At 59.7% G+C, this 23884-nt stretch overlaps 1 protein-coding gene across 1 annotated transcript; it reads right to left on the reverse strand.

The window, feature by feature from the left end:
- Positions 1-17484: 17484 nt before the first annotated feature.
- Positions 17485-21848, reverse strand: TNF (tumor necrosis factor). The gene is made up of 4 exons (XM_044983436.1): positions 20867-21848; positions 20213-20255; positions 19736-19798; positions 17485-19226 (listed from the first exon to the last, which is right to left on the reverse strand). The coding sequence occupies exons 1-4, from the start codon at positions 21044-21046 to the stop codon at positions 18790-18792; spliced, it is 723 nt and encodes a 240-aa protein (XP_044839371.1). The 5' UTR covers positions 21047-21848; the 3' UTR covers positions 17485-18789.
- Between the last annotated feature and the right edge of the window lie 2036 nt (positions 21849-23884).

Consider the following 23884-nt stretch of genomic DNA (forward strand, 5'->3'; position numbering starts at 1 on the left):
GTGTCTAAAACTACATCTGTCGCTGTGGCCAAGTCCACTCCGGCACTGCCACGGGTTGCTCCGGTGAGGTGTTCCAGGCAGCCGGGTTGGCGGGTGGAGGCACTTGTGTCGTCGCGCTCCTCCGAGGGGCGCTCCGCGATCCGTTTCCCGGCAGCGGTGTTCCATCCTTCGTGTAACGCGCCCAACAGTCGGCGGCGCGATGTCCAAACTTATCACATCGTGTGCAAGCGCCAGTTGCAGCTTCAGGTGACACATCAGAGGCCCGCTGCCCATTTTGCATAGGGCAGTCCCGTCGGAAATGCCCGGGTTTTCCACAACCAAAACAGGGGCCGGCTGGCCGGGTCGGTCTTCTAGCCCCCCGCTGTCGCCCGAGCAGGGGTTGTAACGCCACGGCCAGTGCAGAGGCCTGTGCCTTAGCATGAATTGCCGCCTTATCCGTCTCCTCAAGCATAGCGGCCCTACCACATGCCTCGATCATTTCCATCAGGGTCGCAGTCTTGGGCAAGGTGGCTAATATACGGCGGCAAGTGGGATTTGCATTCTGGGTTGCAAGATCAAGTCCAACTGCAGTTCTGGCCTCTGGCGTCAGATTAGGAGATCTATCAATAGCCTCTCGAAGGCGATCCAAAAAGGTGGAATACGGTTCCGATGGGCCTTGTGTAATTTTAGCATAGGGAGGGGTCGGCTTCCCCATCTGGGGCACCGCTTTAAAGGCAGCCAAGGCCAGTTCCTGTGATTGCTGCAGGATCCGGGGTTCAAGGCGAACTTGCAAGTGCGGGTCAACAAAGCGACCGGCTCCCAAAAACATATCAGCAGTGGCCAGGCGCCGAGGATCATCATCCGGTAAATCCAAATTGCGAACAAGAGCCAAGTCAACTCTCTTAGCCCAATCATCTTTCCACAACAGTTTCTGTGTAGGTGTAAGAAGCATATCAGCTAGCTTAATCGCATCGTACGGACACATTGCTTGGCCAACAAATATCTGTTCAATGATAGACTGTACATACGGATTATCTAGTCCATAAGCCATGATCGATTTCTGTGCCTCACGGATCAACTTCCAGTCCAAAGGGGCCCACCGTCTATGATTAGGGTGTTGAGGGTCTGGCGTAATCACCGGAAAGGCCTCGGGTGTTAGACCTTCAAGGATGGCTTCTCTTAAAACCCCATGCCAGCGCTGTACCGGATCCGGAGGGTCTCCAGGTGGAGGGTCCCCGGGGCCAGGCGGGGCGGGGGGGCGAGTCGAATGAAAGCACTTGTGAAGATGCGACCGCGATGATCCAGGTGGAAAACTTTCCAATTGGTCCAACTTATCACACATATGCTGCAGCTGTCGACCCTGGCGCTCCATCTCCTTATAGAAGGCATCAAACTGAGTAAACTGAGTAAACGTAGTCAAATCGGGATATGGGTTTGATGGCACACGTTCCACCCGAGCCTCCTCTGTCCCCCTGCAATCGAGGCACCCCCAGGCCCCGTGGACACGGCATGGCTTTGGAGGGGGTGCATACGGCAAGGCTGTCTCCATAGGCTCGGGCGTATCGGGGGGTAACGGGACCGTAGCAGGATCAATCATGTCGGGGCCGATAGCCACATTGGAGGGTAGTGGGGCCGTAGCAGGGGCAACATCATCCATAGGGTAGGGGTTGGAAGCCAAAGGTATCACCGTGTCCTTACCACCGAAAAACTCTCTGGCTCCAACCGGCAACACAGAAGGCATTCCGGGCGTTGGGCGGCAAAGCTCAGAAAGGGCCGCCTGCACTCCTGCCTCGGCCGCGAGAGTTTCTACTATCTCCTTCGCCTTATTCCATACTGGACTCAGGGAGAAGGCCTCCTTATCGCCCCGAGCCACCGACTTCCAAAGCTCGGAGCCTAGCCGCTCCCAAACAGTTTTATCAAAAATTGTACTTGGTTGAACAGAAAGTCCCCTTCTCCGTCCCCACCGCAGCAGACGGGATAACTTATCAGAGGGGAGCTTCTCTCCCTGCCGCTCCGCGATGCGCATCAAATATTCATGCACCGTCCTTTCTTCCGCTGATGCAGCGGTTCCCATGTTAGCTGCTCACCTCTGGGCTGGGGTGTGCCTCCCTTTTCAGACGCCCTGCGGCTTGCCACTCGACACTGAGCTCAGGTGCGCCCCTCTTTTCGGACGCCCTGCGGCTCCTAGCCGCTCGACACTGAACTCAGGTGCGCCCTTCTCTTCGGACGCCCTGCGGCCGCCGCTCGACACTGAGCTCAGGTGCGTCCCTCTTTTCGGACGCCCTGCGGCTCCTAGCCGCTCGACACTGAGCTCAGGTGCGCCTCCTTTTCTTCTTTTCAGTTCAGGCCACCAACACTATCCTCATTCGATACGAATCACGTCGGGGTCACCATTTGTTGCATCGCAGAGGAGCAGGGACAGAGTCTGACAACCCATGTGATCATAAGCAGAGAGTTCTTTATTCATTTCCAGCATACTCTTATATCCCATTATGGCCAGCAATCAGACAGTTGCTAATTGGTTAATTAAATATACACAGCCGCAGCTGTAACCCCATCCTAATTAACATCCTACACACCTGTTTGACTTATCATCCTATTTACAGTTAGCTGGCCGATGAGAGCGCGCTCAAGGCCATCCCTTTATACACAATTCCCAGCGTTATCGGCTCGTCCCAGAAGCCTAAACAATCTCAGCATTTCACATTCTATTCCCAACAGTTTAACACCTCCAGATACAAATGACGGCAATGTGTTTCCAGCGCGGTTAAGCCTCATTTGTCATTAGGTAAAATAAGTGTTAAAATTGCTCCCCAACAGTCTATAAAAGCAAAAATGTAAAAAGTGGCCCCACTCCCAAAACTGACCATGGGATCGTTTTGGCTACCCCGGGTTATGGGCCAGTGGGCTAAACCCTCCACCACCCCCCCCAAGAAATGATTGGCCACCCTTGGGTGCACAGAGCAAAACCCTCAGAAATGGGTGTGCTTGTCCCTACCTGTCACCACGAAACCATGTAGCAAAAATACCTGATTGGAAACGTGTGTAAAACAAACTAAAAATGGAACGTGTGTTTTGTACACCGGCCAAGGTGTATGTGTTCCATGCTGGAACGCAGGATTTGGGGAGGATGCAAGTGTCAGCCGACCCGCAGTGGATGAATGTAGGTGTAATGCCCGTGTGTTAGATACCAGCGATCACACGCACTAGCTCCCAGAGATGGAAGAAGCACAGAGCACTGTTACCGCCACCCCGGTTATTTTTCTGTTACCCCTGGCCTGGATTGGCGCGATCTAACTGATCACTTCTTGTCAGAAACCAAAGTGACTCCGTTTTTCCAACCGGCACAGGGGGCTATCGGGAAGCGCGTCATTCAAAGATTACGTGCCAATGGAGACATGCTAAAAATGGCTAGGTCTGAAAAAGAACGGGCAGCCTGTCCCTGGGGCGACGTTTTTCCAGGCTGGCCCCCGCCCTCTAAGGGCAAATTGTCTATTATTTTTCACCCATAACTAGTTGTGTTAATAGTGTCCTGTCTTTGCTAGCTAGGAACGTGTTGGACAAAAAGAAACTTTGTTAAATTACAACCACAAGCTCAAATGGCCTCTCAGTATATTGCTATGAAATAGTTGTATCAAATAAGACCCACTTGGGGATTGTTCTTGAGGGGTCAAAAGGGGGACGTGTACTAGTAGGATCTTATGTTTGTATTTTGTATAATTCTGTGTCTGAGCTGATTTCAAGGCAGTAACAGACCTTTGAGGGTCACCATATCGTTGTAGGCTTGCAGAAGTAAAAGAATCCGGATTGTTTTCCTCTGCATTGCAGCCTGATGTTCCTGTTCACAATGGTCTGTGCAAATCAGTTGGGTGTTGGGTGTGAATGAGGAACGTGTGTTAAGAGACCCGAGTGAAGGCCATTGAAGGAACCGGAGACAGACGCAAGGGCGCCAGGGGGCTGGAACACACTCCCATTGAAACATCAAAGAAGAGCAAATTAACGACTCTAGAGGCACCTGTCAACGGGGACCGGAGAGCTGTGATCACACCCAGCCTGGGGGACTCCCTGAGAGACTCCAGGAAAGAACAAAATACAAAATAAAAACAATTGCAGAAAACAAGCCCTCGGCAAACAGCAACTGCTCACAGCACGACGCTGCAGAACTCATTGCCCCAGTGAAGGAAGTGCACGATATCAGCAGGGGGCCTTGCCGTGAAACGTTGGGTTCGTCCTGCCAAGACTTCCCCGGAGCATCGTGTCTCGACCAACGGGACCTGGCTCCTCCCTACCCCGACCAACCTCGCTGGCCACTGGATCGATCCGCACTCTGGGCTGGTATCTAGAACAGCGACTGGTGGCACAGCGTGTGGGTGTGTGATTGGATGCATCTTCTAATTGTTGTATCTTCAATCAATGCGGCGTATCGCCTTTTCCCCTCAAAAAGAGCTGGGGGGGCAGGGCTGGGCTGGCAGGGGCTGCAGGTCAGGAGTGAGGGGCACCGGCAGAGCTGTGGGGGGCAGGGCTGGGCTGGCAGGGGCTGCGGTTTGGGAGTGAGGGGACCGGCAGAGCTGCGGGGGGGTATGGCTGGGCTGGCAGGGGCTGCGGGTCAGGAGTGAGGGGCACCGGCAGGGCAGGGGGGGGCAGGGCTGGGCTGGCAGGGGCTGCGAGTCAGGAGTGAGGGGCACCGGCAGAGCTGTGGGGGGCAGGGCTGGGCTAGCAGGGGCTGCGAGTCGGGAGTGAGGGGCACCAGCAGAGCTGTGGGGGGCAGGGCTGGGCTAGCAGGGACTGCAGTTTGGGAGTGAGGGGACCGGCAGAGCTGGGGGGGGCACGGCTGGGCTGGCAGGGGCTGCGGGTCAGAAGTGAGGGGCACCGGCAGGGCTGGGCTGGCAGGGGCTGCGGGTCGGGAATGAGGGGCACCGGCAGGGCAGGGGGGGGCAGGGCTGGGCTGGTAGGGGCAGCAGGTCAGGAGTGAGGGGCACCGGCAGGGTGGAGGGGGGAAGATCTGGGCTGGCAGGGGTGGTGGAGGACCCAGCTGGCACAAGGGGGCCATTGGGCTGGTGACCCCAGGGAGGGGGGCAGCTAGGAGGTAGGACAGGGCCCAGGGAAGGCAGCGAGATGTAAACAGGACCAGACCTCGGCCCGGCTAAAGAGTCCTGGAGCTGGAGTGGAGGGTGGGCCGGGGTCACCTGCCAGCCGCTCGGGGAGTGGCACCGTGGGGCTGCGAATGGGGAGACAGTCCGGGATGGCTGGAGACACCGTGGGGTGCCCGGGGCGGGGTAGGGGGAGTGAACGCAGCTGACCTTGCATGGGGATGAGTGACAAGAAGCAGAGCCAGTACGATGGGGCTGACGGAGACGGGCTTGGATCCCCTGTCCCTGTGCTCGGAGCTGTACACAGAGCCGGCTGCAGCCAAGACCCAACCACCCACGGCCCTGCCTGCCTGGCCTGGCGTCTAGCTCTGAGCCCCGGGGGCAGGCGCTGGCGGGAGGCCGGACTCCAGGCCCTGGCAGCTCACGGGCCCAGCCAGCCCCTGCGCAGCTGCCGGGGATGGCGGGGGGCCGTGGGGCAGACGGATGGTTTGGGGGATCCTTCTGCTCAGAGCCACCAGGGGGCGCCAGGGGTCAGTCGTTCTGTTCAGGACAATGGGGCTGTGAGCCAGCAGATGGCGCCAGCGTATAACTCTGTGGGTGCCCCTCACTCCCGACCCGCAGCCCCTGCCAGCCCAGCCCTGACCCGCCCCCCCAGCTCTGCCGGTGCCCCTCACTCCTGACCTGCAGCCCCTGCCAGCCCAGCTCTGCTGGTGCCCCTCACTCTAGACCCGCAGCCCCCCATTAGGCCTCATAGAGCAGGAGGGGCCTGGAGCCAGGACTCCTGGGTTCTCTCCCCGGCTCTGGGAGAGGAGAGGGGGCTGGTGGGTTAGAGCAGGGGGGGCCGGGAGCCAGGACTCCTGGGTTCTCTCCCTGGCTCTGGGAGGGGTGTGGGACTTCATGGTTAGAGCGGGGGTGGGGGCTAGGAGCCCGGATGCCTGGGTTCACCTGCCCTGGAAACAGAAAGCAGTGAGTTATGTCACTCCAGTGAAAGGGGTTTTCACCTGAACCCGGATCCCTTTGAGTCACCAGGCACTGGGGAAAGTCTCCCCCGCCCCAGCCCTGACCCAGTTTCTGAGGCCCCCCCTCGGTGCCGGGGTGGGGAAAACTGGAGGAATCGAGCCACCGCGGGGGCCGAATCTCGCTCTGCCTCTGCTCCCTGCCCCGGTGTGGGACTCAGCCCGGCGCTGCCCCCTGCTGGGGGATCCGCCCCGAGCGGGGCACTGGGGGCTGGGCTGCAGGGAGCGGGGGGCTCTGCCCGGGCAGTCACGGCTCCCCATGGCCCCAGGGCGGTGCGAGGGGCTGGGCTGCAGGGAGCAGGAGAGCGGGGGGCTCTGCCCGGGCCGTCAGGGCTGCCCCAAATCTTCATGTTCCTAAAATACTGGATCCAAGATTCCCACTTTGCTTTCTGTCCCCAGCTGTTCATACGGCGCAGGAAACCAGCCCCCACGCCCACCCCAGAGCCAGCCGCAGCTCAGTGCCGGGCCGGGGGGTCCCGGATAACCCACCCCCGGGGCCCACCCCAGAGCCAGGCGCAGCTCAGTGCCGGGCCGGGAGTCCCCGGATAACCCACCCCCACGCCCCACCCCAGAGCCAGCCGCAACTCAGTGCCAGGCCGAGGGTCCCCGGATAACCCACCCCCACGCCCCACCCCAGAGCCAGCCGCAGCTCAGTGCCAGGCCGGGGGTCCCCGGATAACCCCCCCCCACGCCCCACCCCAGAGCCAGCCGCAGCTCAGTGCCAGGCCGGGGGTCCCCGGATAACCCACCCCTGGGGCCCACCCCAGAGCCAGGCGCAGCTCAGTGCCAGCCGGGGGTCCCTGGATAACCCAGCCCACGTGCCCCACCCCAGAGCCAGGCGCTCACCTATAACAGCGGCGCATTGGGGGGGGGGGCGGCTGAGGCATTCGGAGAAGCTTTTGGGATTGTGAATTCCCCTCCCCGCTTACCCAGAAGCCTGAGTGAATCCGGGAGCAGGAGGTGCCTAACCGCAGCCCCCCCCCCCCCGCCCAGTCACCCCACAACCCCGGGCTGGGGGTGTGCAGAGGAGGTGAGATGGAGTTTGCTTCTAGGTACCATGTCCGGGGGGGGGAGCCGGGGGATTTCGGGCGCGTGCTCGGCGCAGGAAGTGGCAGAGACGACTCGGTTCAGCAGTTTCGGAGCCAGCGAATGAGAGAGAAAAAACCACCAGGGAGATAAACTGGCCACAAGCCAGCAGAGACCTGCTGCCACGTGGGGCCCGGTCCCTGAGCCAGCCAGTCCCTGCCCTGGGGCCGGATCGGTGCCCCCCAGAGGGGCCAGGCCCCTGCCCCATTCCCCGCCCCCCTGAGCCAGCCAGTCCCTGCCCTGGGGCCGGATCGGTGCCCCCCAGAGGGGCCAGGACCCTGCCCCATTCCCTGTCCCCGTGCCCCAGCCAGGCCCTGCCCTGGGGCCGGGAGGAGCCGGCGCCCCCCAGAGGGACCAGGCCCCTGCCCCATTCCCTGCCCCCTTGAGCCAGCCAGTCCCTGCCCTGGGGCCGGTGGGAGCCGGCGTCCCTGGCAGGACAGGCCCCACGTCCCATTCCCTGCCCCCCTGCCCCAGCCAGTCCCCGTCGTGGGGCCGGATCGGGGCTGGTATCCCCCCAAAATGTCTCTGGGCTGAGTCAGCCCAATTCCCAGCGGGACCCTGCCCCTAGCCCCAGCGTGGGGGGTGCTAGCCACACGCCCCAGAATAGCAGCAACGGGCGCGTTTCTGTTCCGCCCCCCGGCTGCTGCGCTCAGGGAGTTTTCCTACCGAGCGTGTGTGAAATAGAACCCAGGAGTCCTGACACACGCACCTCCTCCCGCTGCAACCCAAGGCCCTGTTCCCCTCCCAGAGCCGGGGAGAACCCAGAAGTCCGGGCTCCCAGCCCCCCATATTCTAACCACTAGGCCCCACTCCCCTCCCAGAGCCGGGGAGAGAACCCAGGAGTCCGGGCTCCCAGTCCCCATATTCTAACCACCAGCCCCCACTCCCCTCCCAGAGCCGGGGAGAGAACCCAGGAGTCCTGGCTCCCAGTCCCCCATATTCTAACCACTAGGCCCCGCTCCCGTCCCAGAGCCGGGGAGAGAACCCAGGAGTCCTGGCCCCCAGCCCCGCCCCCTTTCACCCGCTCCCTGGCTCGGCGTACGGTGTCTCCCATTGGCTCTGTGCTGTGGTTGTTGCGTTGCTGGGCGCGTGGTTGTGTTTGGCCGCGTTGCGTTGTGGCGACGGGAGGGTTGTGCGGCGGGGGGTGCGTTGGGCGGCTGTTCAGCGGTGCTGTGTCGCACGGGTGTGTGGCACGGTGGTTTGTCCCTGTCCCGTGGGGACGGCGCGTTGTGTCGTGTTGCGTTGGGCCGGGTTGTGAGGCAGCGTTGCCCTGTTGCGCTGCTTTGTGGTTGTGTTGCGTTGCGTTGCCACGTGGCGTGCGCGGTGTTAATGCGTGACGCTGTGTGTTGTGTGGTGTGGGGGTGGGGTTAGTTGTGTAACACACGGTTGTACGTGTGTCAGGACTCCTGGCGGCCATTTCCCTGCCCGGGGGGAGCCCCACGTTTCCGGCCCCACGGCGTGGAAGGAGCCATGACGCAGGCGTGACATGGGCTGGGCTGGGCCGGGGGTGAGGAGGCCAGAGTGACGAAGGCTGAACCCGGCCTGGGGGTCACGTCCGCTCCCCGGGCTTCCCAGCAGCAACCCACACGCCCTGACCCACTTTCAAGGGCAGGTCAGAGCAGGGGAGGCTGGGAGCCCGGACTCCTGGGTTCTCTCCCGGCTCTGGGAGGGCAGTGGGGGCTGGTGGGTTAGAGCAGGGGGTGCTGGGAGCCCGGACTCCTGGGTTCTCTCCCCAGCTCTGGGAGGGGAGTGGGGGCTGGGGGGTTAGAGCGGGGGCTGGGCTGGGAGCCTGGACTCCTGGGTTCTCTCCCAGCTCTGGGAGGGGAGTGGGGGCTGCTGGTTAGAGCAGGGGGGGCTGGGAGCCAGGACTCCTGGGTTCTCTCCCCGGCTCTGGAAGGGGAGTGGGGGCTGCTGGTTAGAGCAGTGGGGGCTGGGAGCCCAGACTCCTGGGTTCTCCCCGGCTCTGGGAGGGGAACAGGGCCTTGGGTTGCAGCGGGAGGAGGTGCGTGTGTCAGGACTCCTGGGTTCTATTCCACACACGCTCGGTAGGAAAACTCCCTGAGCGCAGCAGCCGGGCGGGCGGAACAGAAACACGCCCGTTGCTTCCACCCGCGGCTGCTATTCTGGGGCGTGTGGCTAGCACCCCCCACGCTGGGGCTAGTGCTGCTCGGCGCGGGGGCAGGGCGTTGCGGGGAATTGGGCTGACTCAGCCCGGAGACGTGAATCCACGTTTCTTCGGGGCACCGGCCCCGATCCGGCCCCAGGGCAGGGCCTGCCTGGCTGGGCCATTCAGGGGGCTGGGGCAGGGCCGGGTCTTCGGTGGCAATTCGGCAGCGGGTCCTTCACTCGCTCCGAGTCCTGCGCTGCCGAAAACCTGGAGCCGCTTCCCGCCCCGGGTGGCCCTGCTGGCTCAGGGGGGCAGGAAGGGGGCAGGGCCTGGCCCCTCTGGGGGGCGCCGGCTCCCCCCAGCCCCATGGCGCGGAAGTAGCTGTCATGCAGGCAGGGAGCTGGGTCCCTCTGGGAATCCAGCCCCCAGCGCCCGCCCAGGGTGCCCCGGACACGGGCTGGGCTGGGCTGGGGGTGAGGAGACCAAAGTGACGAAGGCTGAACCTGGGGTCACGTCCGCTCACCGGGCTTCCCAGCTGCAACCCACACGCCCTGACCCACTTTCAAGGGCAGGTTAGAGCAGGGGGGGCTGGGAGCCCGGACTCCTGGGTTCTCTCCCCAGCTCTGGGAGGGGAGTGGGGGCTGGTGGGTTAGAGCAGGGGGACTGGGAGCCCGGACTCCTGGGTTCTCTCCCCGGCTCTGGGAGGGGAGTGGGGGCTGGTGGGTTAGAGCAGGGGGGCTGGGAGCCAGGACTCCTGGGTTCTCTCCCTGGCTCTGGGAGGGGAGTGGGGGCTGGTGGGTTAGAGCAGGGGGGGCTGGGAGCCCGGAATCCTGGGTTCTCTCCCCGGCTCTGGGAGGTGAGTGGAGGCTGCTGGTTAGAGCAGGGGGGGCTGGGAGCCAGGACTCCTGGGTTCTCTCCCCGGCTCTGGGAGGGGAGTGGGGGCTGCTGGTTAGAGCAGGGGGGGATGGGAGCCAGGACTCCTGGGTTCTCTCCCCGGCTCTGGGAGGGGAGTGGGGGCTGGTGGTTAGAGCAGGGGGGGCTGGGAGCCCGGACTCCTGGGTTCTCTGGTGGGGGGGGGGAGCAGCGCCGCGGCGCAGCGGGAGGAAAGCGGAACTGACCCACTTTCGGTGCTGCGAGCGCCCGAGCGGGTACAAAGCTGCCGAGCAGTTTCCACGAGCCGGGGGAAGCCCCAAGAGGAACCTCCACCTCCAGCGGCAGAAAGCCGGGAGCGGCCCCCGAGCTGGGGGGGGCCCTCACTCCCGACCCGCAGCCCCTGCCAGCCCAGCCCTGCCCCCGCCCCCAGCTCTGCCGGTGCCCCTCACTCCCGACCTGCAGCCCCTGTCAGCCCAGCCCTGCCCCCCGCAGCTCTGCCGGTGCCCCTCACTCCCGACCCGCAGCCCCTGCCAGCCCAGCCCTGCCCCCGCCCCCAGCTCTGCCGGTGCCCCTCACTCCCGACCTGCAGCCCCTGTCAGCCCAGCCCTGCCCCCCGCAGCTCTGCCGGTGCCCCACACTCCCGACTCGCAGCCCCTGCGGGCCCAGCCTGGGGCCCCTCCCCCGTCAGATCTCTGCCCTGGGGTTGTGCGACTCATTGTGTTGCTCAGCTTGGAGATTTCCGCAAATATGTGTGGAGAAGCCAAAGTTACCAAACCACCAGTTTCAGTTTTGGTGCCGAGGTGGAAGCGTGGGTGTGGGGGAGCCCCGGGCCGGGCCAGCAGGGGCTGCGGGTCGGGAGTGAGGGGCACCGGCAGAGCTGGGGGGGCAGGGCCAGGCTAGCAGGGGCTGCGGGTCGGGAGTGAGGGGCACCGGCAGAGCAGGGGGGAGCCCAGGGCTGGGCTGGCAGGGGCTGCGGGTCGGGAGTGAGGGGCACCAGGTGCCGGGGAAGCCCGCAGTTGCTATGTGGCATCTCCTAGGGGAACCCCCCCCGATCCCGGCCGGCCCCATGGGTCTCTCCGGGCTGCCCCCGGCCTGAGCATCCCGAGATTTGTCTCATCTGCAACTAGGGAATCTCCGGCCAGGCCCTGCTGAGCTGGGCGGGGGAGGGAGTTCGAGGGGGTGGGGTGCAGGGGGAGCGGGTTGGGGGGGTCACTCATAGGGAGGGAGGTGGGGGGGGCCCCGGTGGGGACCGGGTGTGGGGGTTCTGCATTCCCCAACTGCCCCCTCCCACCCCCTGTATAGTCGTGGGGAGCAGTCGGGGGTGTTGGGGGAGGGGATGGGGACATTTCGGGGACACAACTTCTCTTGACACATCAGCCACTAAAGCAAAAGCGGAAGGAAATATGTAGCCTCAAGACCCAAAAATAACCCAGGGCTTCCGCTGGGCAGGTACAATAGAACCCAGGAGTCCTGGCTCCCAGCCCCCCTGCTCTAACCCACCAGCCCCCACTCCCCTCCCAGAGCCGGGAGAGAACCCAGGAGTCCGGGCCCCCAGCCCCCCTGCTCTAACCACCAGCCTCCACTCCCCTCCCAGAGCTGGGAGAGAACCCAGGAGTCCTGGCTCCCAGCCCCCCTGCTCTAACCACCAGTCCCCACTCCCCTCCCAGAGCCGGGAGAGAACCCAGGAGTCCGGGCTCCCATGCATTAACCCCTTGGCCCCACTCCTCCCTAGCACACCCAACCCGTGGCTCGGGCCTGCTTAAAACCCCAGCCGGGATTTCTCAGCGGATGTGACTCAGTGGGTTGGGTAAGGCAAGAAGAGGGTTATTTGCCAAGGACTAAATTTAGCGTCCTTAGAAAGCAAGGCGCGGGTCGGGAGCACGCGGAGACGGTGAGCCAAGAGGCATCCGCCTGCAGCTTTGCTTGGGCGGAGATCAGCCCTGCCCAGCCCGGAACGGCCAGGCCTGGTTGTGTGGGGTCAGGGGGTGGGGGGAGATTAGCGGCTGGAAGGTCCAGGAATGGCCAAGACTGGTCCTCTACGATTGAAGCAGAGACTCGTAGGCCAGGAAGGGGCCTCGGGAGGGGTCTGGCCCGGCCCCCTGCACGCAGGGCAGGACTCAGGGTTCTCCAGCCCCTCCCCGCAGGCGTCCGCCCAACCTGCTCGTAGCCCCCCCCCACGCGACCCGGCCACTTGTTCCAGCCGGAGCCTCCCGCACGCCCGACGTCCGGCCTGACCCGGCCTGAGCCCATTGCTGCCCGGCCCGGCCTCAGAGTCCCCGAGAACCACCCCCCCCTCCTCCTCGCACCGACCGCCCGCTCGGGTACCGAACCCTGCGATCCCGGCCCCTCAGCCGCCTCGGCTCCAGCCTGAACCAGCCCCGGGCTCCCAGCCGGCCCTGGCGGATCAGGGCTCCGAGCCCGTCGCTCTCCCCCGGCCTCTCCTGGAACCCGGCGCCCAGAACGGGCCCAACCCTGCGGCTGAGCCGGAGCCGCGCGGAGCATCACTGCTCGGGTCTGGCTCCCAGCGCTCCTGCGGGCACAGCCGGTGACGATGCGGTTCTGGCGGGACCCAACTGAGGTGCCAATTCAGGACCAATTGCTCAAACAGGGCAGTCACAGCCCTAGGCTGGGGTTTCTCCACCTCTAAGGCAAACCAAACCAGCCAGACAGAAAGGACTTTGGTTTCACCCCACTGGCAACCAGAAGTCACACAAGCAATTTCCTTAGACACTCCAGTCTCCCAGGATCACCACCAATGCACTCGTCCTGGGGATGAATGGTTATGAAAACCAACACCCCAATAAAAGAAAAAGGTTCTCTCGATCTCAAAGGACCAAGCCCCAGACCCAGGTCAATATACACATCAGATCTTACCCACAAATCACGCTGTTGCCAATCCTTTAGAATCTAAAATCTAACGGTTTGTTCATAAAAGGAAAAAGGTAGAGATGAGAACTAGAATTGGTTACATGGAATCAGTTACATACAGTGATGGCAAAGTTCTTGGTTCAGGCTTGTAGCAGCGATGGAGTAAACTGCAGGTTCAAATCAAGTCTCTGGAACATCCCCCGCTGGGATGGGTCATCAGTCCTTTGTTCAGAGCTTCAGCTTGTAGTAAAGTCCCTCCAGAGGTAAGAAGCAGGATTGAAGACAAAATGGAGATGAGGCATCAGCCTTAGGCTTAACAGCAAAATGGAGTCTGGAGTCACATGGGCCAGTCCCTGCACTTTGCTGAGTCACAAGGCGGATCTGCCTTCTCTCCATGGGTCAGTTGTGTAGCTGATGGTCCTTAATGGGCCATCAAGCAGGCCGGGCAGAGCTAACACCAACTTGTCTGGAGTGTCACCGAGCAGCACAGCACATATTTGAAATACAGACAGTCTAGAGCCAATACTCATAACTTCAACTACAAAATGATACAGACACACAGGCAGCACAATCATAACCAGCAACCCAGAACCTGGTCTTGGACACCTCATATGACCCGTTTTCATAAGATTTGGTGCCACTACAGGACCTTGGTTGCAGCCATGTTCTATATGGTCCCAGTTTATCTCAATAACGTCACACAGCCCAGAAGGACGGCCGCTTTTTTTGTTACACTGTTGGCTCATATTTCGCTCTTGGTCCACTCTGACCCCCAGCCCTGTCCGCAGCCCCTTCCTAGGGGGTCACTGCCCAGTCTGTGTGCAACTGATGGGTCCTTCCGACGTGGAGCCCTTTGCATTTGTCCGGATTGAATTTCATCCTAGTAACTTCAGACCATTTCTCCAGTTTGTCCAGATCAGTTTGAATTTTAACCCTCCCCTCCAAAGCACTCGGAACCCCCCAGCTTGGCATCGGCCCCACACGATCAGTGGATGCTCTGTGCCATTAGCTCAATCACTGAGGAAGATATTGCAGAGAACCGGCCCCAGAACCGTTCCCCGCGGGCCCCCACTCGTTATGTCCTTCCAGCCTGACTGGGAACGGCTGAGAGCTGCTCTCTGGGAGCGGCTTTCCAGGCAGGTTGGAAAAGAGACGACTAAGGGGGGAGATATGACAGGGGTCCATAGACTCATGCCGGGTGTGGAGACAGTGAATCAGGACGTGTTATTTACCCCTCAGAACATGAGAACTAGGAGCCACCCAATGAAATGACCAGGCGGCAGGTTTCACACAAACAGAAGGGCGTATTTCTGCACACGACACACTGTTAACCTGGGGGACTCCTCGCCAGAGGGGGCTGTGGAGGCCACGACTAGAACGGGGTTCAAAGGGGAGCTGGAGGGATTCCTGGAGGACGGGTCCATCGGTGGCTAGTAGCCAGGCCGGGCTGGGATGGTGGCTCCGGCCTCTGCCAGAAGCTGGGAGCAGCCAACAGGGGATGGATCACTTGATCAGTGCCCGTTAGGTTCACTCCTTCTGGGGCACCTGGCCTTGGCCACGGTCGGCAGACAGGACACTGGGCTGGATGGACCCAGTCTGGCCGTTCTTATGTTCCGTTTTGCACCCACCTTCTAGTAGCTCCGTCGAGGTTGCATGTTCCCTCGTTTGTTCACGAGGAGCTTGTGTGACACATTAGCAAAAGCCTTAGTAAAGTTGAGTTCTACCACATCTACCCCTCCCCCCCCCACAAGGCCTGTTACCTGCCAAAGAAAGTTATTGTGTTGGTGTCACGGACTCACAGATGGTGCCCACGCGTGGCCCGTGCGGTCCGTGGGGGGGCCCCTGGCAGTGACACAGCCCTTCTCGGGGGGCCCCCTCTCTCCCGGGGCCAGGCCCCTCCACCTCCCTGAGCCTCAGCACGTCTGTCTCTGCCGTGGGCCCCGCAGGGAGTCCCCCGCTCTGGGCCCCCTGGGGCCTCCTCACCCCCGAAGGGGACGATCCCGCCCCCGTTCTCTAGCCCGGAGCGACTCTCCCCCAGCGTAACACAGGAGGTTTATTGGGCGTTGAACCCAGCACAGGAAACTCTCCGGCCTCAGGCCTGGCCTCCCTCAGCCCAGCACATCCCAGTCCCCCTGCAGCCGGGGGGGCTCTGCCTGCTGCCCCCTCCAGCCCCGAGCCCCCCTGCTCCCAGCTGGGCCTCCGATACCCCCGGCCCCAAGCCCCCTCTGTCCATTGGCTTCTCTCCAGGGAAACAGGGTCATAAATGGAAGGCCTGGGCCTCCTCTCAGCCCCCCCTGGCTCCTCTGGCTGGAGCCGGCTGGTCAGGTCACCGGGGTCCTCTCCCCACAGCCCATTGTCCCCACTGGCCAGAACCGGCTGCGACTCCTGAGCTGGGCCTCTGGGTCCCCAGTCGCTGGGGTCTCCATCCTCCAGGCCATCGGCCGGGGTCCCGAGTCCCCTCTCCGGTCCTGTGTCCAACGAACTCCCTCTCCCCTCCCCTCGTTAAACCCGTAACACCCAGGGACACTGAGTCCCACCCCCTCCGAATGCAACCCCCCCTGGGAAACACGGAAACCCCAGGAAACCCCCCCACTGCATCACAGTTGGTTTGACACAATTTGTTCTTGACAAATCCTTGCTGATTCTTACTTAGCGCCTTACTATGGGGATAGTTCTCTGAAGATGCCCACGCCGTGTGCAGAGGCGGTCAAAAAAGCAAACAGGATGTTAGGGATCATTAAAAAGGGGATTGAGAATAAGACAGAGAATATCTTATTGCCCTTATATAAATCCATGGTACGCCCACATCTCGAATACTGTGTACAGATGTGGTCTCCTCACCTCAGAAAAGATCTACTGGCACTAGAAAAGGTTCAGAGAACAGCAACTAAAATGATTAGGGGTTTGGAGAGGGTCCCATACGAGGAAAGATTAAAGAGGCTAGGACTCTTCAGCCTGGAAAAGAGAAGACTAAGGGGGGACATGATAGAGGAATATAAAATCATGAGTGATGTGGAGAAAGTGGAGAAGGAAAAGTTATTTATTTATTCCTATAATACAAGAACTAGGAGCCACCAAATAAAATTAATAGGCAGCAGGTTTAAAACAAATAAAAGGAAGTTCTTCTTCATGCAGCGCACAGTCAACTTGTGGAACTCCTTGCCTGAGGAGGTTGTGAAGGTGTGGTGGAGTAGGGACTGTCTATGTGGGGGATGGGAGAGCAGGGAGGATTTTAGGTGAGAGGCAGGTCTGCAGACTGTAACATGAGCTAGGCCTGGGGGAGGGGAGGTGACACCTCGGCCCAGGAGCTGGACAAAAGAAAAGGAGCTGAGTGGAGAGGGTGGGGTCAGTCTTCGGTTTTGGGACCCGGGTGGTGGGTTTGCAGGGGAACCTGTGCTGGAATCCAGACACCCTGAACCCCCAGAGAGGCCAGATTGAGGGGTCCTGGCTCTGAACACGAGCTCTGCTGTAGCCTGTGTTCCTGTTGTCCAATAAACCTTCGGTTTTACTGGCTGGCTGAGAGTCACCGTGAGTTCAGGAAGAGGGGTGCAGGGCCGGACTCCCCCACACTCCGTGACAGAAGGCCAGGACTATAACAGTGTTTAAAAGGGAACTGGATAAATTCATGGTGGCTAAGTCCATAAATGGCTATTAGCCAGGATGGGTAAGAATGGTGTCCCTAGCCTCTGTTCGTCAGAGGATGGAGATGGATGGCAGGAGAGAGATCACTTGATCATTGCCTGTTAGGGTCACTCCCTCTGGGGCACCTGGCATTGGCCACTGTCGGTAGACAGATACTGGGCTGGATGGACCTTTGGTCGGACCCGGTACGGCCGTTCTTATGTTCTTAAATGTCTGCAAATTGATTGGTTGATTATTTGCTCCATTATCTTAGAATCATAGGACTGGAAGAGACCTCGATCTTGTGGGTACTGAAGTTAAGCTGAATGGTCAAGGAGGAGAGGGACATGGAGAGCAAGGAAGCCCCCTGCTCTGTGTCTTCTCCAGGGACGACATTGGAGCATAGCAGGGAGCAGGGGTTGTTGGGTAGAGGAAGCCATTTGTGTGATATGGGAGAGGCCAGATACCACGCTCGGTGAGTCCTAGACGATCAGGGTTGGAAGGGACCTCGGGAGGCATCTAGTCCAGCCCCCGCTCAAAGCAGGGCCAATCCCCGGACAGCGTTTCCTTAAGCGGCCCCTCAAGGATTGAACTCACAGCCCTGGGGTTAGCAGGCCAATGCCTTAACCCACCGAGCTTCCCCTCCCCCGGTCAGCCTGAAAGAGACACAAGCCCAGTTCAAATCTCCATTTCCAAGGTTTATTGGTTGGCCTGGTTCACAGGCCGGTTCAAACAAAAGGCAAACAGCTCCCCTCCCCCACCCCCGCCCCTCCCCGCACAGTGGAATAAACACACAATAAATAACCACAATAAATAAAATAAACCGCAATACACATGAGAAAACCAGGAGTGGCGAGAGATTCGGCCCGGCAAACCTTCGACAGGTTAGACGCGGGAGCCCCACCCCCAGCGCGTGACATTTTAACATAAAACGTAAAACGACTGAAATCCCCGAAGAGACTGTATCTCAGATACAAATATCTCTGCCCCTCACAGTGAGAACATCATTCCCTTGAGTGAGCCAGGAGTCCTGGCCCCCGGCCCCCCCTGCTCTAACCACTGGACCCCACTCCCCTCCCAGAGCTGGGAGAGAACCCAGGAGTCCGGGCTGTGTGTAATATACGTCCATATAGCCAGCTAGGGTCATGTATACACCGTATACGTACAGGGACCCTACACTGAATCCGTACTGAGGGGGCCAGGGCGTAGTCCAGCCACCACAAAGCCCTCTCAGCAACAGGGCAGGTTGGGGTGAGGTTGCGTTGCTGCTCAGGTCAAAGAGTAACACAATGTCACACCCACCGCCAGCCTGATTTGGAGGATGGCTCTTTTGTTGGAAAGAAGACTTTGTCACACACACACACACACACTCTGAAAATCTGGGTGTTTTGTAAACACACAAACTCCCAGAATTGCCAAAAATTGGGGTGGGTTTGGGTCAAACACCCACAGGCAACATCCGTGTGTGTGTGTGTATGTGTGTGTGTACAGAAAACTGTCTATTATCTGCAGCTGTGTGATACAAACACACAAACATTGCCTGCAGTTTTGTGGGTCTATGTGTAGACACACCCACTACCCCCTTCTGATGTGTATATAAAATCTTAGAATTTGTGGACGGACACACACACACGCACAATGGCCTATAGTTGTCATAGGTGTGTACAACACACACAAAAATCTCTCTGTGCACCAGCACAGCTTCGTTAACCCCAATAAATATAAATACATAAATAAATAAATTATTAGCCACAATAATTAGCCATAATAACCATAAAAATAATACAATATTAGTTAACACAACATTTTTGTAGGTCAGTGGCTCTGACCCGGTTCTTGTTTTGTTCTACCAAGATGCAACCCAATGCCCCATCCTGACCACCACAGACAGGCCAAGTCTAGAGAGATTGTCGTCCGCTCTGGTCCCTAGAGGTGGCACATGGGACATATTGGCAGAGAGGCATAAAGGACGTCCAGAGAGGGCTTCTGATCATCTCTGATAGTCAGTTTGATGTGGTGGGATGCGGGTGGTAGTCTCGGCTTTGGACGCCAGTTGGGTAGAAGGATTGAAGAGTTGACCGAGGATGGAAGATGGTGGGTTGACCAAGGATGCAGGATGCGTTGGCCAAGGACAGAAGACAGTGGATCATTATTGGGGAGCTCCTAATTCCAATGCGATCACCCCAAAATATACCTGCCCATTGCTGTCCAGATCTAAATATTGGGCCGAGTCGATTTCAGAGGAGATCTCATCGCCTTTCATCAACTGGAAGACAGCTCCTTGGTAGATGGACTCGAACCACACCCCCTCCTTATTCTTGGAGGCCTTGGACCCCTCGCAGAACGACTTGATGGCCATCAGCAAGGGAACGTTTTCTGGGTACTCGACGGAGTAGCGAAAGATGGTATGCCGGAGAGGAATGGACTCCTCCGGACATTTGTCTCCCTTGAAGACCACCTGGGAGTAGATGAAGTAGAGACCATCGGACGGGACCACCAATTTGTTGTTTACCAGCGTCATCCCGTTCTGCATCATGGTGTGCGCCACTTTGTCAGTCCAGATCAGCTCTTTGGAGTCACTGGATGCTGGGAGGGACAGAAGAAGACAGACGTGGTCAAAACCCTACCTGGATTGTCCCCCATGATCAGTCTACCCAGGCTTTGCCCTACATCATCCCCCAAAATGATAACTCTTGGTCCTAACCCTAGTCTCTCCCCTGTAGTCAATCTACCCAGGCTTTGGCCTACGACACAATCCAGTGATGGCGTGTCTAATCCTTGACAACACTAGGCCAAACCCTAGAGGGACTGAAACCCCTCCTGTCCGGCTTCTCCTGGACTTCGACCTACAACTTCCACGTAACCTCCATCACCCTGAAAGACAGGGCCCTTCCCCTCTGCGTTTCCGTCTATGAGCAGATGTGCCCCGGTGGCTGTGGAAATGTGTGCTCCTGGATGAGTGTGTCTTTGTGGAAGTCTTTGTTTGTCTGTTGCCTGCCTCAGACATAGAAACCCCCAACCACAAGCATCCCCCCCACCCACGTAGGGCCCGGTTCCTCAAACCCTCCCCCATCTCAGCTGTAAATTCCTCTTACCTACGACGTGGGCAGCTGGCTTTTTCAGCGACTGGGCTTGCAACTTCATCGTCATAGGACCTGCTTCAGAAAGAACAAATGGACGGTCAGACAGATCTTCCCTGGTTCACCTGCCCTCCCCACACCTCCCAGATGTGGCCAGAGCGAGCTGAGATGGGCAGGGCGATGTTTTCCCAAAGGGGCCAGCAGCATTGTCCGTTCTGTTCCCTTTCACCACCTCAGATTCGAAACACCGTCAATGACTGTGATTTTACGGGGAAATCCCGAGCCGGCAGCCTCGGAAAAAACCCGGAGGCATCTCGGGTCCGGCAATGGGACAGAACTATGGAGACCAGTTGCAATTTGCTGGCCCTTTTGGGAAGACGATTGAGGGCCAGTAATTAGATCTGTGATAAATCTGGCAAGAGGAATTGCATCGGGGAGGGGAGATTCGGCTTAGAGGCTAATGTTGGAAAATAAAGCTTGGGAAATACTTACTAAGTTGTTGTGTGTGGCCCGAACTCCTGGGTTCTTTGGGATCCTGGCAAAGAGAGAGAGAGAGGAGAGTTGAGTACAGAGGTTACAGAGTCAAAGCCGGAGTGTGTGTCGGGTGCTGTGTGTACCACACCCTGCAAGAAGCAGAGCCGCTCACATCATTACACACGGCACAGGCAGCGGGCGAGACAAAACATAGCCCAGGGAGCCAGGCACATGCGAGTGAAATGAGAAATACAGACAGCACAAAACACACACCCAGACAAAACACAGTCGCCAGATAGCTACACGGCGTCTAGGCAAAACACACCTGGAAAGACAGACACGCAAAACCCACAACCGACGCGTTCGCAGGCCAACGGGCAGAGAACTACAAAGAGAGACACAACTCCACGCAGGCCAGACTGCAATTGTGTGGTTAAAACCCCCCAAACGCCCTCGGCCACGAGGACACACATGCATGCACACAAGCGTCCGAGCCGCACACGTGCGGACAAACCACACACGCACACATCAGAGCCACAGGCAAGGAGCTGAAAGCCACCCACAGACAAAGACACACTCCAGCAGACACACAATCGGCGGCGGGTGGCCACAGAGCGCGTCGGGCTCCCTGGCTTGGGGGGGTTACGCCCGCACCCCGGCGTCGCGGCTCACCTGGCTGACCAAGGGGCCCCCGTTTCTGAAATGCAGCAGGGCGAAGACGGCCGTGGCGCCCACCAGCAGCAGGAAGGAGCAGATGCTGAGGCATTTCCAGCGGCCGTCGGCGGCTCGCGACTCCCGCACCACGATAACGCCCCCCTTCTCGATGTCGCAGACCAGACTTTCGGTGCTCATGGCCGCGGGTTTGGCTGGGCTCGGGGCAGGGATCTCCAGGGTTAGTTTCTCGCCGGGCGAAGTTAGCAGCTGGCGCTGGGCGAATTCCCGGGATTTCAGTGACGCCGGCAGGCGGATGGAGCCGATTTCCCCGGATCAAAGGGGTGAATTTAGCTGGTTTCCCTGGGCAAATTCAGCCGATTCCACGGCACGAATTCGGCTGTGAAACAGGCGAACGTGGGGAATTTCACCTGAGCTGCCGGTGAATTGAGCTGATTTCAGAAGGCGAATCGAGTTGATTTCCCTGGAGCGGAGCGACGAATGGGAGCAGATTTCACCCTCTGAGTCTAGTCAGTTTCCCCGGCTGGAGCTCGGTCGTGCCTCAGTTTCCTTCCCCTTTGCGTGGCCGGCAGCTCTTGTCCTGGGGTGATTGATGAGTGGAGAAGCGTGGCAGCCTCGAGGCGTCGGCTCCTATTTATACGCCTCCTGCCTGCGCTTCGGACCCGCCCAGCCGCCTCCCCCATGACACGGGAGGAAATTTTCGAGCTCCGAAGCTGCCGCCCACAGAGAAGGAAGGAAAGATGAGAGTCTGTGATGGCGAAAGGCGGGAAGAGGAAAAAGCTGAAAATAGAAGGCGTCAAAAGCAGAAGCAGGACCAGTGGCTGGAACTGTGGTTTTGGGGAGCGGGGAGGTGTGAATCCAGCTCTGGAGAGGGTGGGGGGAGCCCCCCGGGGATACCGGGGTCCCCACCTCCCACGCCGCCGCGCTGGGACCTGGCGCCTGGGCGTCTCTGTCGGGGGGGCAGACGGTGACTTGGGGGGGTCAGGCGTGGGGGGGGGCTGGCTGGAGTGGGAAAGGGGTGAGAGTGAGGGGCCTTGAGAAGGGTGGGGGGGGGGTGTGTGTGTGTCCTGTTGTGAGTGCCTGTCTGGTTGTGTGCTGTGTGTAGTTGTGTGTGTACGCAGTTGTGTGAGTCGCCATGGGTGTCTTGTATGTGGGTCTGTGCATGTGTGTGTGTAGTTGTGCATGGATCGCTGGGTGTGTGACTAGTTGTGCGTGGGTCTGTATGTGTGTGTAGTTGTGTGGGTCACTGTGTGGCTAGTTGTGTGTGAGTCTCTCTGTGTGTAGTTGTGTTTGTGTGTGTCTAGATCTCTCTGTGTGTCCAATTGTGTGTGGGTCTGTGTGTGTGTGTGGTTGTGTGTGGGTCACTTTGTGTACAGTTGTGTGTGTGCCATTGTGTGTGTTTGTGTAGTGGTGTGTGACTCTTTGTGTGTGTGTGTGTGTGTGTGTGTAGTTGTGCATGGGTCTGTGTGTGTGTGCAACTATGTGTGTGTAGTTGTGTGTGGATCTGTGTGTAGTTGTGTGTGTGTGTAGTTGTGCAGGTGTGTGTGTAGCGGTGTGTGTGTGCAGGTCTGTGTGTGTGTGCAGCTGTATGTGTGTAGTTGTGTGTGGGTCTGTGTGTAGCTCTGTGAGTGTCTAGTTGTGTGTAGTTGTGTGTGTGTGTAGTTGTGCAGGTGTGTGTGTAGCGGTGTGTGTGTGTGTAGGTCTGTGTGTGTGTGCAGCTATGTGTGTGTAGTTGTGTGTGGGTCTGTGTGCAGATCTGTGAGTGTCTAGTTGTGTGTGTGTGTAGTTGTGCAGGTGTGTGTGTAGGTAGGGGTGTGTGGGTCTCTGTGTGTGTGTGTGTGTGTGTACCTGTGATGAATCTGGGGCTGATCAGCTCGGGGGGAACCCACCAGACCCCCCCAGCCCTAGAGCTGAGACTGGCTGGATCTAACCCACAGCCGCTCTGGGAGCCAGGGTCTCCCCACGGGGTTATCCGGGGGGCTCTGTAGTGGGGACCCCTAAACCCCACGACAGGGTGTGAAGTCGAAATGCCTTTGGCGGGCGTCTCACCACCTCACCCTCCCCTGGGGGAGCTTAGGAAGCTCAGATCTTAGTGTCAGCAAATCTGGGGGGGGGCTGTCAGGTGTGGGGGGGACAAAGCCATTAGGGGTGAGGGGCTGCATCTAGGTCGCTCCTCTGACCCCCACCCCAAGCCGGGGGGGTCATTATTTGGGGGCTTAAATTTTAGCACCAGCAAAAAAAATGTTGGGGTGTGTGTGATCAGAGACGGGGGGACTGTGGGATGGCGAGTCCCCCAATGTAACAGCTGGGTAGGGAGGGGGTCAGACTTGGGGGGGGGTGTAAGGTGGGAGGAGAGTTTGGGGTATAGACGCCCCTACCCCGCTCCCCGAAGTGATCCAGCAACAGGCAGAGCTAGTGAGTGAACAACTGGAGACACAGTCAGAAGCTGGGGGGCAGCGGTGGGATCCGGAGGGATCAGGGTTTGGGGGGGGCTGTTTCCCAAGTCCCTCCCCCCGGCCCAGCCTCCCACCACACGGGAAAATCCGAGCGCCTGAAAGTTCGGGCCTCGTGAAGCAAGAGTCCGACGTGGAGTTTTCAGCCACTTTCTTCTGCTTTCGCTTCCACCGCCAGGAGGCAAAGTGAAAACGGCCTTTCGGGCTGCGCTTCGGTTTTGGTTCTGCCTCATCCCGGGGCCGGGGGGGTCCCACTCCCGCCCCCCTGAGCCAGCCAGTCCCTGCCCCATTCCCCGCCCCCCCTGAGCCAGCCAGTCCCCCGGGGACGGAGGGAGCCGGCACCCCCTAGAGGGGACAGGCCCCTGCCCCATTCCCTGCCCCCCTGAGCCAGCCAGTCCCCCGGGGACGGGGGGAGCCGGCGCCCCCTAGGGGGGACAGGCCCCTGCCCCATTCCCTGCCCCCCTGAGCCAGCCAGTCCCTGCCCCATTCCCACCCCCCCTGAGTCAGCCGGTCCCCCGGGGACGGAGGGAGCCGGCACCCCCTAGAGGGGACAGGCCCCTGCCCC

Source organism: Mauremys mutica, chromosome 12, assembly GCF_020497125.1.
Source record: "Mauremys mutica isolate MM-2020 ecotype Southern chromosome 12, ASM2049712v1, whole genome shotgun sequence".
Classification (NCBI taxonomy): Eukaryota; Metazoa; Chordata; order Testudines; family Geoemydidae; genus Mauremys; species Mauremys mutica.